The sequence below is a fragment of the Silurus aristotelis genome (assembly GCF_946808225.1).
Source record: "Silurus aristotelis genome assembly, chromosome: 11".
NCBI classification, from domain to species: domain Eukaryota; kingdom Metazoa; phylum Chordata; class Actinopteri; order Siluriformes; family Siluridae; genus Silurus; species Silurus aristotelis.
The window spans coordinates 19,237,816-19,253,676 of record NC_139584.1 but is presented as its reverse complement, the minus strand read 5'-3'; the positions used below and the strand labels follow the sequence as shown (position 1 = coordinate 19,253,676).

Sequence of the window (15,861 nt, the reverse complement as noted above, 5' to 3'; positions counted from 1 at the left end):
TCGAAATAAAATGACTGAACAATAATGTGTAAAACAATTAATCAAGTACTAATGTATACATTTTGGTAGATGTAGATGTACAGTGGGGAAAATATGTATTCAACTTGTCTTTAACTGAAGAAAAGGCATGTTAATGCTTGTTAAAATTTACCATAAAACATTTGGAACTTTAACATGCCTTTTTTTCAGTAATGGAGCCTTCTGGAGTAAGCATGCATTGAAGTCATGGCAGTGGGGTGCACTGTCTATTGTTTTCTCAGCGACAATTGTACCTGCTAAAATGTGCTAAAAGTTATGAGGAAGAAACCTTGAGAAAGACCAGACCAAAAAGTGTAACCCATCCTTATCAACCAGTGATGTTGTCATAAAGCACAACCCTCTTGTTGCCAAGGTCTTGGGGACCTCTCTCTTTCTTTCTGAATTTGTGGGCATTTTTGGTCAACCTGCACTATCCCAGCTGATCTACAACCCCAATTCCAAAAAGGTGGGACACTGTGTAAAATATAAATAAAAACAAATATAATAAATCCATATTCTATTTACAATAAAACAAACAAAAACATACTAAATGTTTAAACAGAGAATATATGCCATTTTAATGCAAAAATAAGGTAATTTTAAATGTGATGGCTGCAAGACATCTAAAACAATTCAGGACAAGACAATGTTTATCACTATGTAGCATCATAGTAGCATCATGTAGTATCACTGTCAATATACTGTACATCTGGGAACTGAGGAGAGCAGTTTTGGGAGAGAACGTTGTTCCATATGTGTCTGATAAAGGATTCTAGCTGCTCAACAGTTCTGGGTGTCCTTTGTTGTATTATTCATTTAATTATGTGCCAAGTGGTAAAAGGTCTAGACTGCAGGCAGGCCAGTTGAGCACCTAGGCTCTTCTACTATGAAGTCATACTACTGTTATAGATGCAGTTAGCGTTGTTTAAAAAAAAAAAAAAAAAAAAGATTTCTGAATGGAAGCATTTGTTGCTCTGAAGCCTGTATAGATAGAGTCTTTCCAAATGAGGATGTGGCATCCATGGTTTTCAAAAATAAATACAATTTGGATTTGTTTGACCACAGAACAGTTTCCCACTTTGCCTCAGAGAGGATGGTGGCATTTCTGGATCATGTTCACACATTCCGTCTTCTTTGCATGATAGAGATTTAACCTGCATTTGTGGATAACATGGAAAACTGTTCACACACAATGATTCCTGTAGTTGTTAATGTGCCCATGCAGTGATTTCCATTACAGAAATATGACAGGAATGCCGCCTGAGGGCTCGAAGGTCATGAGCATTGATTATTTATTTTTGCCCTTGTCCCTTTTCCAGATTCTTTGACACTTTTGATTATATCATGTAATGAAATGTAATGGTGAGATATTATGTATAACTGTTTTGCAATTATTTCTTGTTGAGGAACTTTATTCTGAATTTGTTCCAATATTTTGTAAAAAAATAAATCTTTCACCGATTGGTGAAGCTCTGCCTTGCTTACTTCTGAGAGACCCTCCCTATCTAAGATTTATACTAAGTCATCTTACTGCCCTGTTGTCAATCAACCAAATGAGTTGCAAAATGTTTCTCCAACTGTTTAATTGTAATAACATAATAATAATTATTTTTTCAGACTTTTGTTGCCTATCCCAATTTTTTTGAGAGATGTTGCAGTCATCAAAATCAAAATTACCTTGTTTTTCCTTCAAATGGTACATTTCCTCACTTTAAACATTTGATATGTTTTCTATGATCTATTGTTCAAAATAGATCATAAAAACATATCAAATGTTTAAACGTATGAAACATTTACTTTTTTCGCATGAGTTCATGAGATTTGCAAATAATTACATTCTGTTTTTATTTACATTTTACAAAGTGTCCCAATTTTTTTAAATTACGGTTGTAATACACTTTTCATTACTTTGTGAAACCACCTGCTCTCTTGCTCTTGCTTACCTTTTTGGTGTTTTGTTATTTCTTAACATGTTAACATGCTTGTATTAGTATGATTTTTTTTTTAAGTGTATAGAATTCTGGAATTAATATCATAATCTGGTCAAACCTATTCATGTGAACTGCTAAATTGGAATGTGTTGAATGCTTATGTCCCATTAATACTAATTTTACCATAACTGTGTTTTTTTAAACACAGGACAACAACCAGAATTTGTGTTTAAAACTTATTTACGCTTTTGCCAATGTACATACAATGCTGAGGTAATTTATAAAGTCACAAAGTGAGAGTGTTCTAGCATTTTCTCTAAATAGACACAATCTTAAGAAACATTATTCTGAAAAAAATAAATCAGAGTTTATTTTATTTTTGCAAGGTGGTATCAAAATCTTTTTAGACTAGCTTTGTTCTAGCTCTGTCTCTTTTGCCGAATGGCCACCCACAGATGCCTTGCTATTAAAGATGAGCATGCACTTAGTCAAGCTGCGGACCTGCCTCGCCTGCCTGGCCTTAGTCATGGAGATGATGGGCTCTTTCACTGTGAAGACTGAAAGTGTCATCATCAGTTATGATCGTGCACATGAAAGATGGGTCATCCACGGGACACTGACAGAGTTCTTGGCAGACTTTGAAGCGGTGTTCCTGGGTCAGCAGACTGGTGACAAACTTGGCAGCAACACAGCTCATTTTTAAATCACATGTGAGGTTTCCATGGACTGATTCATATAACAGTGACAATGGCACCAATGGCCGACGATCCTCAGTTGTTTCGTCATTTTCGCGGGTCGAGCATATTAAAAGTCTTCCTGATCTCTTGTTGTCTTCCAGTGATGTTCTTCCGCTCTTGAAGGGCACATTCCACTCAAAACCCCTCGAATGACTCATTGCAGCATCGATTTAAACTTGATGAATCATGTCAAACATCTCTCTAGCAGATTGGGCCAGTTTCATGCAGAATTTGTTTGCTCTTTGTTCAAAAACTGCCCATGATCAAATCGCAGACATGGTAATGCACATGGTCAGAATAGCACCATTTGCCCAGCTCCCAATGTACGCAGGATGATGTGTTTTAGCACATTGACTTATGAAGATATAAAGTGCTTGCTTGTTACAAAACTAGCCTAGAAACTTTTTGATAACACCTCATAATTGATTGTATACAAAAATACAGGTACTTATTTTAAGTATGAGTAATTATTTCAGAATTTATAGGCATATGTTAGAGGATGCATAATACAATAATGAACATGTCCATTTTCATTAACAGGCTGTTGGTACACTATTTTTTCTATTAACTTTTTTCAGATATCAATGCGGAATGTGGTTGGTCTGAGGATGATTTAGTAAGTATGGTGGTTGCAAACACAAAAAACTTTTTGTAATCATTTGCCAGCCAAGCACTAAGGGTGCATAGGCAAACAATTGTAATTGTATGTCTTTTCATGTTTTTTTTTAAACAAATTATGTAGTCAAGCATGTGCTTATAGCACAATTGTTTCTGTTAGCATTTTTTTTCAACTATCTCTTGATATAGCTTATCAGATGGATCAAACCATTGGTCATACAGACAGGAAACATGCTAGTAGGAAGTAAAAAACCCTGCAAGTCATGAAAGAAAACCACAAACATATTTCTTTTTAGACTCTTGAGCAAAAACTCATCAATACCTTGTATTCTGAGAACTTGTCCTAGGACTTTTGGAGTTAAACAACTCAACATAGAGTATGACCCTTGATCATTTAAAAAATCTTGTTGAGGTGAAAAATATATCTGCCACACTTTTTTGTATGTGTATTAAAAATAGATTTTGTGTTGATTTTTTTTTTTTTATATAATCTGGGATTGTTTGGTTCTTTGTAAAAATCATTCTAGAGTTGCTGTCATATCAGCAGGCTCAAAACTGCTTGGGAGAAGGCTTATATCATCTGCTTCTTCTTCTTCTTCTTCTTCCTTCTCCCATTAAGGGTTGCCACAGCTAATCTTCCATCTCCATACCCCCCTGTTCTCTACATCTGCCTCTTTCAACCCAACTACCTGAATGTCTTCCCTCACCACATCCATAAACCGCCTCCTTGGCCTTCCTTTTTTCCTCCTTCCGGTTGGCTCCATCCTCAGCATTCTCCTACCAATATACCTCATGTCCCTTCTCTGCACATGTCTAAACCATCTCACCTCCCTTACCTTGTCTCCAAAACGTTCTACATGCGCTGTCACTCTTATAAACTAATTTCTAATCCTGTCCATCCTTGTCAACCAGCAGTGCCTTCCTACCGGACAAACTCAATCACTTTTTTGCTAATTTTAATCAAGGACAGTTCACCTCAAATGCTGACTCTTTTTCTGCTGACAGTCCACTATCACTCTGAACAACAGATATCTATTCATCATTTAGCAGAGTGGATGCATGCAAAGCACCTGGTTTGGAAGGCAAACCGTGACGTGTGCTCAGAGCATGCGCTCGTCAAATGGCACAGGTGTTCACTGGCATTTTCAACCTGTCACTGACCTAGGCCAATGGTTCCCACATGACTGAAGACTACAAACATTATACCAGTGCCTAAGCATTCAAGGTGCAGAAAGAATGAATGATTTTCTCCCAGGTGCACTTACCCATGTTATTATGAAGTGCTTAAAGAAAATGGATCTGAGCCACCTCACTGCAAGCCTACCACTTATATTGGACGCACACTACTTTGCCTATTGCCCAAACAGGTAGACAGAGGATGCAATTTCCACAGCTCTTCATTCAGCCCCCACCCACCTGGATAAAAGCAACACTCACAGCAGAATGCTGTTCACTGTCTTCAGTTCTGCATTTAAGGCAGTCATCCGCTCTGTACTGATCACTAAGATCAGTAACGTAGGTATGTTCACCTCCACATGAAAATAAATTTTGGACTTTCTCATTAACAGACCTGTCTATTAGGTTGGGCAAACAAGTATCCTGAACCCTCATTTTGAACACCGTCATCCAACAGGGCTGTGTTCTGAGCCCTCCTCTGCAACTTTAACAACTTTAGCAAGTATGCAGATGACACCACCATGGTTGGCCAGATCTACGGGGTAGAGATCCGAAGTCTGGCCTGGAACTTAAATAGAGAATTTCTTGGGATCCTTTTTTTTTTTTTTTTTTTTTAAACATTCTAGCAGAAAAGGCTATATATTCTGTGCACACATAGTAGGTCTCATCTTTAGGGTTTTGGTCCCTTGCCATAGGTCTACAAGCATGTTCAGTTCCCTTCAATATGATTGCCACCGATGGTAAAAATGAACAAAAAAGGCTGTGAAATGTCTTTATTGTTTAACCTTTGGATAATTTTTTCAAATAATTCACAAAAATACTCTGCTCTTATGAATGTCAGCCAATTGCAAAAAAAACACGCATTTATTTTGTAAATAAGTAAAATCTATTTGAAGTGTTGACACTATTTAAATTTTTTATGTTTTAGTACACATGGGTGTGTCACAATGTAGGTCCATGAGGAAAGGAAGCAAATGCAAATGCTTTTATTAAAAAAGAAATAAATAAATAAAAATAATAATAAAAAAAAACAATTATAAAGTATTCATTATAATCTGTCATTAAATTATTATTATTATTTTCATAGTCAGGTTAAACCACACAGGGATAGGCTAAAAATAGAAACAAACTAGAGAAGGCTAAGCAACCAGTATAAGTGAAGAACAAATCAGTCAAGTCAAGAAGCTTGTTATTGTAATTTCAAAAATATATAGCTCATGAAGTACACAGTAAAATGAGACATTTCTACAGAACCCTGGTGCTACATAAAGCAACATATACAGTGAGGAAAATAAGTATTTGAGCACCCTGCTATTTTGCAAGTTCTCCCACTTAGAAATCATGGAGGGGTCTGAAATTGTCATCGTAGGTGCATGTCCACTGTGAGAGACATAATCTAAAAAAAAAAGCAAAAATCACAATGTATGATTTTAAAACTAATTATTTGTATGATACAGCTGCAAAAAAGTATTTGAACACCTGTCTATTAGCTAGAATTCTGACCCTCAAAGACCTGTTAGTCTGCCTTTAAAATGTCCACCTCCACTACATTTATTATCCTAAATTAGATGCACCTGTTTGAGGTCGTTAGCTGCATAAAGACACCTGTCCACATCATACAATTAAGTAAGAATCCAACTACTAACATGGCCAAGACCAAAGAGCTGTCCAAAGACAGTAGAGACAAAATTGTACACCTCCACAAGGCTGGAAAGAGCTACGGGGAAATTGCCAAGCAGCTTGGTGAGAAAAGGTCCACTGTTGGAGCAATCATTAGAAAATGGAAGAAGCTAAACATGACTGTCAATCTCCCTCGAACTGGGGCTCCATGCAAGATCTCACCTCGTGGGGTCTCAATGATCCTAAGGAAGGTGAAAAATCAGCCCAGAACTACACGGAAGGAGCTGGTCAATGACCTGAAAAGATCTGGGACCACCGTTTCCAAGGTTACCGTTGGTAATACACTAAGACGTCATGGTTTGAAATCATGCATGGCACGGAAGGTTCCCCTGCTTAAACCAGCACATGTCCAGGCACGTCTTAAGTTTGCCAATGACCATTTGGATGATCCAGAGGAGTCATGGGAGAAAGTCATGTGGTCAGATGAGACCAAAATAGAACTTTTGGGTCATAATTCCACTAAACGTGTTTGGAGGAAGAAGAATGATGAGTACCATCCCAGGAACACCATCCCTACTGTGAAGCTTGGGGGTGTTTTTCTGCACATGGGACAGGGCGACTGCACTGTATTATGGAGAGGATGACCGGGGCCATGTATTGCGAGATTTTGGGGAACAACCTCCTTCCCTCAGTTAGAGCATTGAAGATGGGTCGAGGCTGGGTCTTCCAACATGACAATGACCCGAAGTACACAGCCAGGATAACCAAGGAGTGGCTCTGTAAGAAGCATATCAAGGTTCTGGCGTGGCCTAGCCAGTCTCCAGACCAAAACCCAATAGAGAATCTTTGGAGGAAGCTCAAACTCTGTGTTTCTCAGCAACAGGCCAGAAACCTGACTGATCTAGAGAAGATCTGTGTGGAGGAGTGGGCCAAAATCCCTCCTGCAGTGTGTGCAAACCTGGTGAAAAACTACAGGAAACGTTTGACCTCTGTAATTGCAAACAAAGGCTACTGGTGTTCAAATACTTATTTGCAGCTGTATCATACTAATAAATAGTTAAAAAATCATATATTGTAATTTCTGGATTATTTTTTTTTAGATTATGTCTCTCACAGTGGACATGCACCTACGATGACAATTTCAGACCCCTCCATGATTTCTAAGTGGGAGAACTTGCAAAATAGCAGGGTGTTCAAATACTTATTTTCCTCACTGTAGCTACAGAACACAGAAATAAAGACTAAAGTAAATTGTCCTAGCCACATAAAATGCATTTTCAACTGCAACCTAGTACAAACACTGCAGACAATAGACACACAAAGGACAAAAAATGCCGCCAGTAAACCGAATGTATAAATGTGTAATCCTTTGGCAAACAATACAAGCTGCAAGTCCCAGAGAGCAGAACTTAGCATAGTTTAGCTTAGCTAGTTTGTTAATGGCTCACCAAAGAAAAAAACAGAACTAAAATAATTTGGCTTGACCTTCACTTCATTTTTTTCATGTTTATACCTTTGAGGTAATAACAGGCAAAATAGCAAAAGCTCGCCTCGAGATCTTGACAGTACGGATTGGGCTGCCCCCTCAAGGGAGAACCCTATGTCTCTGAGTCACCACTGGAGGGGTCTCGTATGGAGGAGGTCAAGTGGAATCACATTGGATGCTGCCGCCATGAGACCCAGCAGCCTCTGGAACTGCTTCACAGTGAGTGGTTGGCCTTCTCTTACTCTCCCGACTGCTGTAAGAATGGCTGCAAACCAGTCCATCGTGACAAACCAGTCCTCAGATTTGATCTGAGACACGACCTCTTTGAGGGTAAGCATCCTGAACTTGAGCCTCATGAGTGAGCAGTGAAGGAGTGTAGATCTAGGATCTGCCTCAACCCACTGTCTTAAGAAAACTGAAGTACTGACTGTGATAACCTGACTTTGACTAAGGGAGGAACCACCTTGATGGCCTCTTTCTTTAGGAGGGTGCGCACTTCCTGTACCAGAACCAGAGCCTGCTTGTGTCGGACCACGGTAGGACACATTCCGTTGATCCGGGGAGGAGAGGACCAGAATTGAATCGAGTAGCCCACCTATACTGTACCAGGACCCACCGAGATAGGTCTGGCAGCTCTTCCCAAGCAGCCAGGAAATCTCTCAAGAGAACCAGCCTCTCAAGGCTGGCCTCTGACCCTCCAAGAGCGGCTAAAGCAGTGCTCTGCAGCTGTTGAGGCCTCCTGAGAAGTGGCGGGTCAAGAAGAAAACACCGAAGTGAGTGCTTTTCTCTGGGAACGGGAACTCAGCTCAACAGGGGAGGCTGGAGAGGACTCATCCGTCTTCATGCCTTCTGCTAGGTCGGCCTGCAAGCCCCACGACCTGCGGCGCCACTTCGCCTCGACGAAAGTGGGACCTGAGCCGCGAGGGAGATAACTTTCCTCAAAGAGTGCTCTCCAGAAGCGGAGAATGCATAGCACACAAAGCGCTTACCTAAAAAAATCAGAAGCTAATGTCCTGTCTAAACACCTGAGACATTTACTCCTTGTCCAGATTATCTCACCGGCTTCCTTAGTCTCTGAGTGTACTCTCGCCACCCAGTCTGTTCTGTTTCCTCTTCCCTGATCCTGACCCCTGCTCTGCCTCTGTTTACTGGTTTGGACTCTGGATTATTTTTGTGTTTTTGCTCTGCCCATGTTTGCTCTGTTTGCCGGCTCTCGGATTTTGATCCATCTTGGACAGTGGTCCTGGAATGGTGGCCACCTTAAAATGAGGTTCTGGAATGGTGGCCATCTTGAAACAAGGTCAATAGTCCAAGGTCGAACAAGTGAAGGCTATGGTACAGGTAGACATGAAAACTTGGCAGATGTGGAAAGGCAAAACATGAAATTACTAAACATGGAAACACTGGCTGGCATAAAGAAAACATACAACCCGTTTGTTAGTCAATACACAGTAATGAACATTCTTCTTCTACTATTGTTTAAATGGCGGTAGGCCTACCAACTTTAAGGTGCATATTCCACCACCAACTGGAATGGAGTATGAAACGCAACTTGATTCGAAGCAATGTAGATTAAAGTGGGTATATGTGGGGGGAGGAAAGGGAAAAAAAAGTAAAGAAAAAAATTTATTCTTTTCTCCCTCTACATTAATATCTAAGAAAATATTAAATCATATTCTTCAGTCAGGTAACATTTCAAATATCTAAATAATTTGTCATTAATTCTATTATTTCCTCATTCTGGTATCTCCATAAGTGTATAAGTGTATTTTTTTTGTTATTTGAATAGCTTGTGCCATTCTATATTTGTTATTGTGCATTCTAATATTATATGGGATACTGTTTCAAGGATTCCACATTTTTCAAAAATTTTTTTCATGTTTTCCTATCTTGTATAAATTTTGGTTTAGTGTTCTATGTTTGATTCATAATCTTGCCATAATTACATCCTTTTTGCTGATTTTTATCACATTTCCTTTCCACCCTATTTCTTTATATTGCATATATGTGTCTTCCTTTTGTTTCTGTGTTCCATATGTTCTGCCATTTCTTTTTCATCTCATAACCAATCAGTCCTTTTATTTCTGCCTTACTTATACAGACCCTAATGATATCTGGTTCCTTTAGTGCTTCTTTCGCTAAAATATCCACTACCTTGTTCCCCAATATTTCAACATGTGCTGGTACCCATAAAAAAAACAACCCTTATGCTTATGTTCTCAACATTATAACATTTTTTGCAATAATTCATATATAAGATCATGCCATGTTGTGGAGATTCCATGCTCTAAACCTTCCAGTGCAAATTTTGAGATGTGTATATTTCGAGTTGTGCATATCACAGGGCTTTCTGGCTGCTTTACTTGAATCCATTCTAGAGCTGGTAAGATTGCTATCAGTTTTGTTGAAAATACACATATAATCTGACATTTTGAATTTGTGCTTATGAATATATCCTGCTGCAGCTGCCCTGTTTCTCATTCCTGCTGCTTAGTCCTTAACTCCGGAATCCCCAATTTGTTACCAATTTCTTTAGCCTTTTGTCCGTTTTTATATTTGCAGAGGGTGTAAATATTATTGTAGGGCACTATAGTGTATGTTTGATTTGGTTTAGTAAATCACATTTCTGTTTTTAACATCTCACTTCTTTCCATTCTGTTGTGTGAATAGTATAAAAAAAAAACAACTTCATAATCAAGTGCAGCATGATCTGAGGCAAAGATTTAAGGCTGTGAATATCCAAAATTGCAATTTTTAAATCAATTAACAAGACTCTTTATATGAATAAGTAAAAGAAGAGTTTAATAAAACATCAATAGTGTCTTTCAATACATCATTCTTGAGGTGTTGCTAAATGTAGCAAAATCACTGGTTCCGTGCTGAAAGAAAGAGAGACAGGCAAAAGTTCCCCAAGCAGAGCTTTCTTTATTTACTTAAATTTTTACCACAGTGCTTTACTTTCCAGTACTCACGCCAGGGCTCACTCATGGTCTCGCTGTTAGGAAAGCCGTTCCAGCTTGTTGTCTGCCGGCACCCACTCGCGGATTGGCCCGCCTTTCTTTGGCATCCACTTGTCTCACTCGTGAATTAGCACGCTTTCTCTCTTCAGTGCACGGCCAAGTTTTCCTTGCAGACTGGCACGCCTTTTCCTGGTGTGCGCCTGAGTGCACTCACTTGCCGGCAAGTCTTTCAGCTTAGTCACCGTTCGGTGACCCTTGCTCGCTCCTCTTTATTGGCATTCCCGGAGTGAAACCGAGCGCACTGATTAGTCTCATTAGCGTCAGTTGCTTCTTACCGCTCATTCCGTCTGGCTCCGCCCTCCACTTGCTCACTGCTGGTACACATCCCCAATGCCCGACTCAGGCCAGGGAACCGTCCGGCCTGGGCTGAACACCCCCGATGTAAGAGGCAGAAGTTCCTGGAAAGTGCTTCCAGACCCCGAGGAGTGGCTGGGTGGGTTGGGAAGGTCGGTGACGCAAAAAAGGGGAGATGAGAGAGAGGGAGAGAAGCTGCCTGTCCCTGGGTACACTGCTATCTGGACTTCCCTGGCCATTTTCGAGGCCGGTCCTATCTCATTGAACAGGTTGCAGGCAGCACTTCTCCTTGGCCTGGTTCCGCTCCCTCCATAGTATAGTCTCCCTGGTGTAATACCCGCCGTCCAGCACAGGGTTTCAGCACTACTGTAGCAAACTCGCTGGTTCCGCGCTTGAAGAAAGAGAGACAGTGTAATGGTTCAGTTTAATTGTAATGAAAGGTGATTTTGATTATATGTTGACTTTTAAGGGCCCTCTTGTGGCGAGGATTGTGTATAGTAACTTCTGTTTGCCTCGTGTTGAGTTGAGTTAATTGGAAAGTGTCATGGCTGAAGAGTAGCTTGTATGGTGAAGTCGTGACCCGCATAAGGCTGTAAGTCGCTATTATTTGTCATATAAATATGAAGTTTAGTAGGTTAAAGATGTTAAAAGATGTAAATTCATTAATCTAGCGATGCAAATGTTGCTAAGAACAAAATATAAAGTGCAATGTGTGAGCTTTAGGTAGCGCAGTATGCTAGCGGTCTTTTGTTATGATTATTAGGCTCATTTGGGTTTGTTGGATTGGATTACAAGCAATTACTTAGAATTAAGAATATAATTCCAAATGCACATGACAATGTAATGTTTAATGCATTGATTTAATGTGTGATTTAAGGTTTTTTGGAATGTTTTAGGCAGTAAATACTGTTCAGTTGGCTATGCACTTTGAATGTGATTTAATTACAATTCTAATTGATGTATTTTCTATGTTTGTTTACAGTTTTACAATTTAAATTTTAATGTTAAAGTTAAACAAGGAAAGATCATGAAAGCTAAAGGAAGAATAAAAGCCATGAATCAACATCTTGCCTGTTGGCTGTCTGTCTAGCTGGATAGAGAAGTTACACGTTTAGTGAGGACAGAACAGTAAAAAGCCTTTTTTCGTCAGCATACAACACCTTTCAGAAGCTGTTAACTTCAGTCATCAAATCATCATGTGGCAGCCATCGGACCCGCAACCCCAATGACTGCCATGGAGCCACATGCCAAAAGCACAAGATGAGGTACTGGAAACGAGATCCCGGTGCTCTGCTTCTTCAGGTCCCGTGGTCTACCAGGTCATCTGCAAGCGTAGCAGCTCTCAAAGCACGAGCCAAAGCTGAGGCTGTACAAGCGCAGGTGGTCTATGCAAAAAAGGAAGCTGAAGTAATGAAACAACAAGCTGAAATGCAGGCTCAGCTACATATTTTAAAGATAAAGAAAGAAGCAGCCGCTGCAGAAGCAGAGATATTAGAAGCAGCCGCACAGTTTAAAGAACAACAGCCTTACAGCAAAAAACATCCGTGCGACAACCCGGTGGACTCCAAGGAAAAGGTTCAAAATTTCATTGATAGTCAAGTATTCTTGCAAAGCAACCAAGTGCCGTCACAGCCTCAAATCTCAATCACGAACCCATTCTATCAACATGATAACACAGGAGCAGAACCAACACCATCCCCCTACATTACTTTTGTAATCAACCAAGAAACCCCGCAGCACAGACAACAAAGGCTATTTATATACATGTCAACACCACATCCTAACATGTCACATGCGGTTCTCAATCATCAACACCAGTCATTCAGCTCAACGCCCCGAAACCCTCAACAGACATCTACAGTAAATGATATGGCTAAATATTTAATGAGAGGGGAACTGGTGTCAGCCACTTTGCAAACCTTCGATGATTCATTCATTCATTCATTTTCTCCTGCTTATCCGTAATCCGGGTCGCGGGGGCAGGAGTCTAAGCAGGCCCCCGCCTTCGACTGCTGCCCAATCCTCACAGCACTGTCCCTTACGGTCCCTCCTGCAGGTGGTGAGCCCACGGGAAGGGCCTTCGATGATGATCCACAAAATTATCGTAGCTGGAAATCCTCATTTCTGAATGTCATTAAAGACCTGTCCCTGCCCCCTGAAGAAGAATTAGATCTACTTGTGAAATGGCTTGAACCAAAGTCAAACCAACAAGCTTAAAGAATCAGTGCGGCTCAAATCAATGATGCTGCTGAAGCCCTTAACATGATCTGGCAGCGCTTGGAAGAAACCTATGGAGCACCTGAGGTAATTGAACACTCACTCTTTTAAAAGGTTGAAAACTTCCCTAAGATTACGGCTAGAGACTCAAGTAAACTAAGGAGATCTCTTGTTTGAACTACAACTAGCTAAAGCAGAAGGTTATTCACATGGACTAGCCTTTCTGGATACAGCTCCTGGTGTTAATCCCATAGTGGAAAAGCTCCCTTACTCCCTGCAAGAAAGATGGATCTCACATGCATCCAGATACAAGGTAGATTACAATGCTACATTTCCACCATTTTCTACCTTCTCTAACTTTGTAAGGGAGCAAGCACGCATAAGAAATGATCCTAGTTTTTCCTTTCTGTCAGCAGCGCAGTCCAAGTTTGACAGACCTGTTAAAAACAGTACTCATCCTATGATTTCAGTGAAAAAGACAGAAATAGCACAGAGTAATGAAATAACAGATGTTAGTGATGATCCAGACAAACAATGTCCCTTGCATAAAAAACCGCATCCCCTCAGGAGATGTCGCACTTTCCGCAGCAAGTCCCTAGAGGAGAGAAAAACGTATCTGAAGGATAAAAACATATGCTTTAAGTGTTGCGCATTAACCAAACACCAAGCCAAAAACTTTCAGATAAAAGTCACCTGCACAGAATGTGGAAGTGAAAGACACAACACAGCGTTACATCCAGGCCCACCCCCTCCTAACAGCATCACACCGCCGATAGAGGTGACACAGCATGGCGGGGAGCCTGAGCTTAGCACACCACCAGTCTCAGCTACTGCAATGTGCACAGAGGTATGTGGCAAACAGCATGGCTCAAGGTCTTGTGCTAAAATATGCCTATGCAAAGTGTATCCATCAGGTCAGAGGGACATGGCAATAAACCTGTATGCTGTTATGGACGAACAAAGTAATCAGTCTCTTGCCTGCTCTGACTTTTTCGACATCTTTAATGGTAAAGGAGGCACGGAGGTGTATACCTTAAAAACATGTTCAGGTATCATGGAAGTTAGAGGGAGAAAGGCTAAAGACTTCATTGTCGAGTCTATAGATGGTCACATAAAGGTGCCACTGCCTCCGATGCTGGAATGTGACATGATCCCAGAGGATCGCTCAGAGATCCCTTCGCCTGAAGTCCCTTTGCCGAGATCAGGCTGTGAAAAGACTCAACACACTAATAGGAAGTCTCGACAAAAAACCTGAGATGAGAGAGCACTTTGTACCGTTCATGCAAAAAGTCATAGACAACAAGCAAGCAGAAGTCGCACCCCCCTTACAGCTGAATGAGGAGTGTTGGTATCTCCCTATGTTTGGGGTGTATCACCCACAGAAACCCAAGCAAATCCGTGTGGTTTTTGACTCAAGTGCCAAACATGACGTAGCACTCAATGACGTCCTTTAAGCGGCCCAGATCTCAACAACGCCTTGCTTGGGGTTCTAATCAGTTTCCGCAGAGAGCCCATTGCAATAACACCAGATGTAAAACAAATGTTCTACTGTTTCACAGTAAGGGAAGACAATCGCAATTTCCTGCGATTTCTCTGGTTCAGAGACAATGATGTCAGAAAGGAAATCATCAAATATCGAATGAAAGTCCGTGTTTTTGGAAATTGTCCATCTCCCTCTGTTGCAATCTACGGGCTCCGGAAGGCAGCTGAATCCAGTGTGAAGGAATATGGCAAGGACGCAGAGCATTTTGTCACTAGAATCTTTTACGTGGACAACGGTCTAACATCACTCTCAACTGAATTTGAAGCAATCGATCTCCTGCAAAAAACACAGAAAATGTTAGCGGAGTCAAATCTACGTTTACATAAAATTGCCTCAAAGAGCATGGAGTCATGGAGGCGTTCCCAGCAAATGACTTAGCAAAAGACATCAAAAGCCTTGACTTAGACACTGACCCATTACCTGTGCAAAGAAGCTTAAGCATCAGCTGGAGTCTTGAATCGGACTGTAGCAGCCCTTCAACTTAGAATAAACAGGCTTGGGAGTGTTTCCAGATGGGTGTACTTTAATTCAGACGGGTGTGCATAGCAACAACACCGTGAAAACTTAAAAGGAGAATAACAAAGGCAATTTAGCCAGATACAAAATAATCCTTTTACAAATGCACTTTAGCATCACATCGATTACAGCATAGCGGGTAACAGCCATTATATGAAATGGGTATCATTATCATTACATGAACATATGAAATTAATTAACATGAAATAACACATGAACCACATACCTCGCTCCGCATATCAAAGGGTGCTAGAGAGTGGTAATCCAGAGAAGGCTGCCGCCATTAACTTAATTTAGACGTTGGAGAGCTAGCTAGAAACTTCATAAATTATTCTCAAATTATTTCTGCCAAACAAATCAAGCACTGAGAGGTATAACACTTCAAAGAACACCTTTAGTTGAAAGTTACAGTAATAATTTTACGATCTCTGGCTCTAAACATTTATCGTCTTGTAACATGACTGCACGTGCCTTCTATTGAACAAGTGAGAGCGTGAGCGTGTGTGCGTAGAGAGATTAATCCCCCCTGCAGATAGCATGATGTCAAAATAAAAGTCACATAAAATAAAAGTATGAAACAGGATAATCATAATAAAACACTGCTAGTGGTCATTTACACGGACACTTTCACATTTCAAGTCTCTAAAGAACAAAAACCATTCACTAAAATAGGTGTGCTATCCAC

General features: G+C 40.5%; 1 protein-coding gene across 4 annotated transcripts in view; it reads left to right on the top strand.

The window, feature by feature from the left end:
- The window catches only part of LOC310733348 (SH2 domain-containing protein 6), a 135,095-nt gene that overhangs the window by 23,054 nt on the left and 96,180 nt on the right, over positions 1 to 15,861 (top strand). For all 4 annotated transcript variants that reach the window (XM_083554565.1, XM_083554563.1, XM_083554564.1 and 1 more), the window contains exon 4: positions 3,265 to 3,302. In XM_083554565.1, coding sequence (XP_083410691.1) covers positions 3,265 to 3,302 — 38 coding nt within the window. The remainder of the gene's footprint in view (positions 1 to 3,264; positions 3,303 to 15,861) is intronic.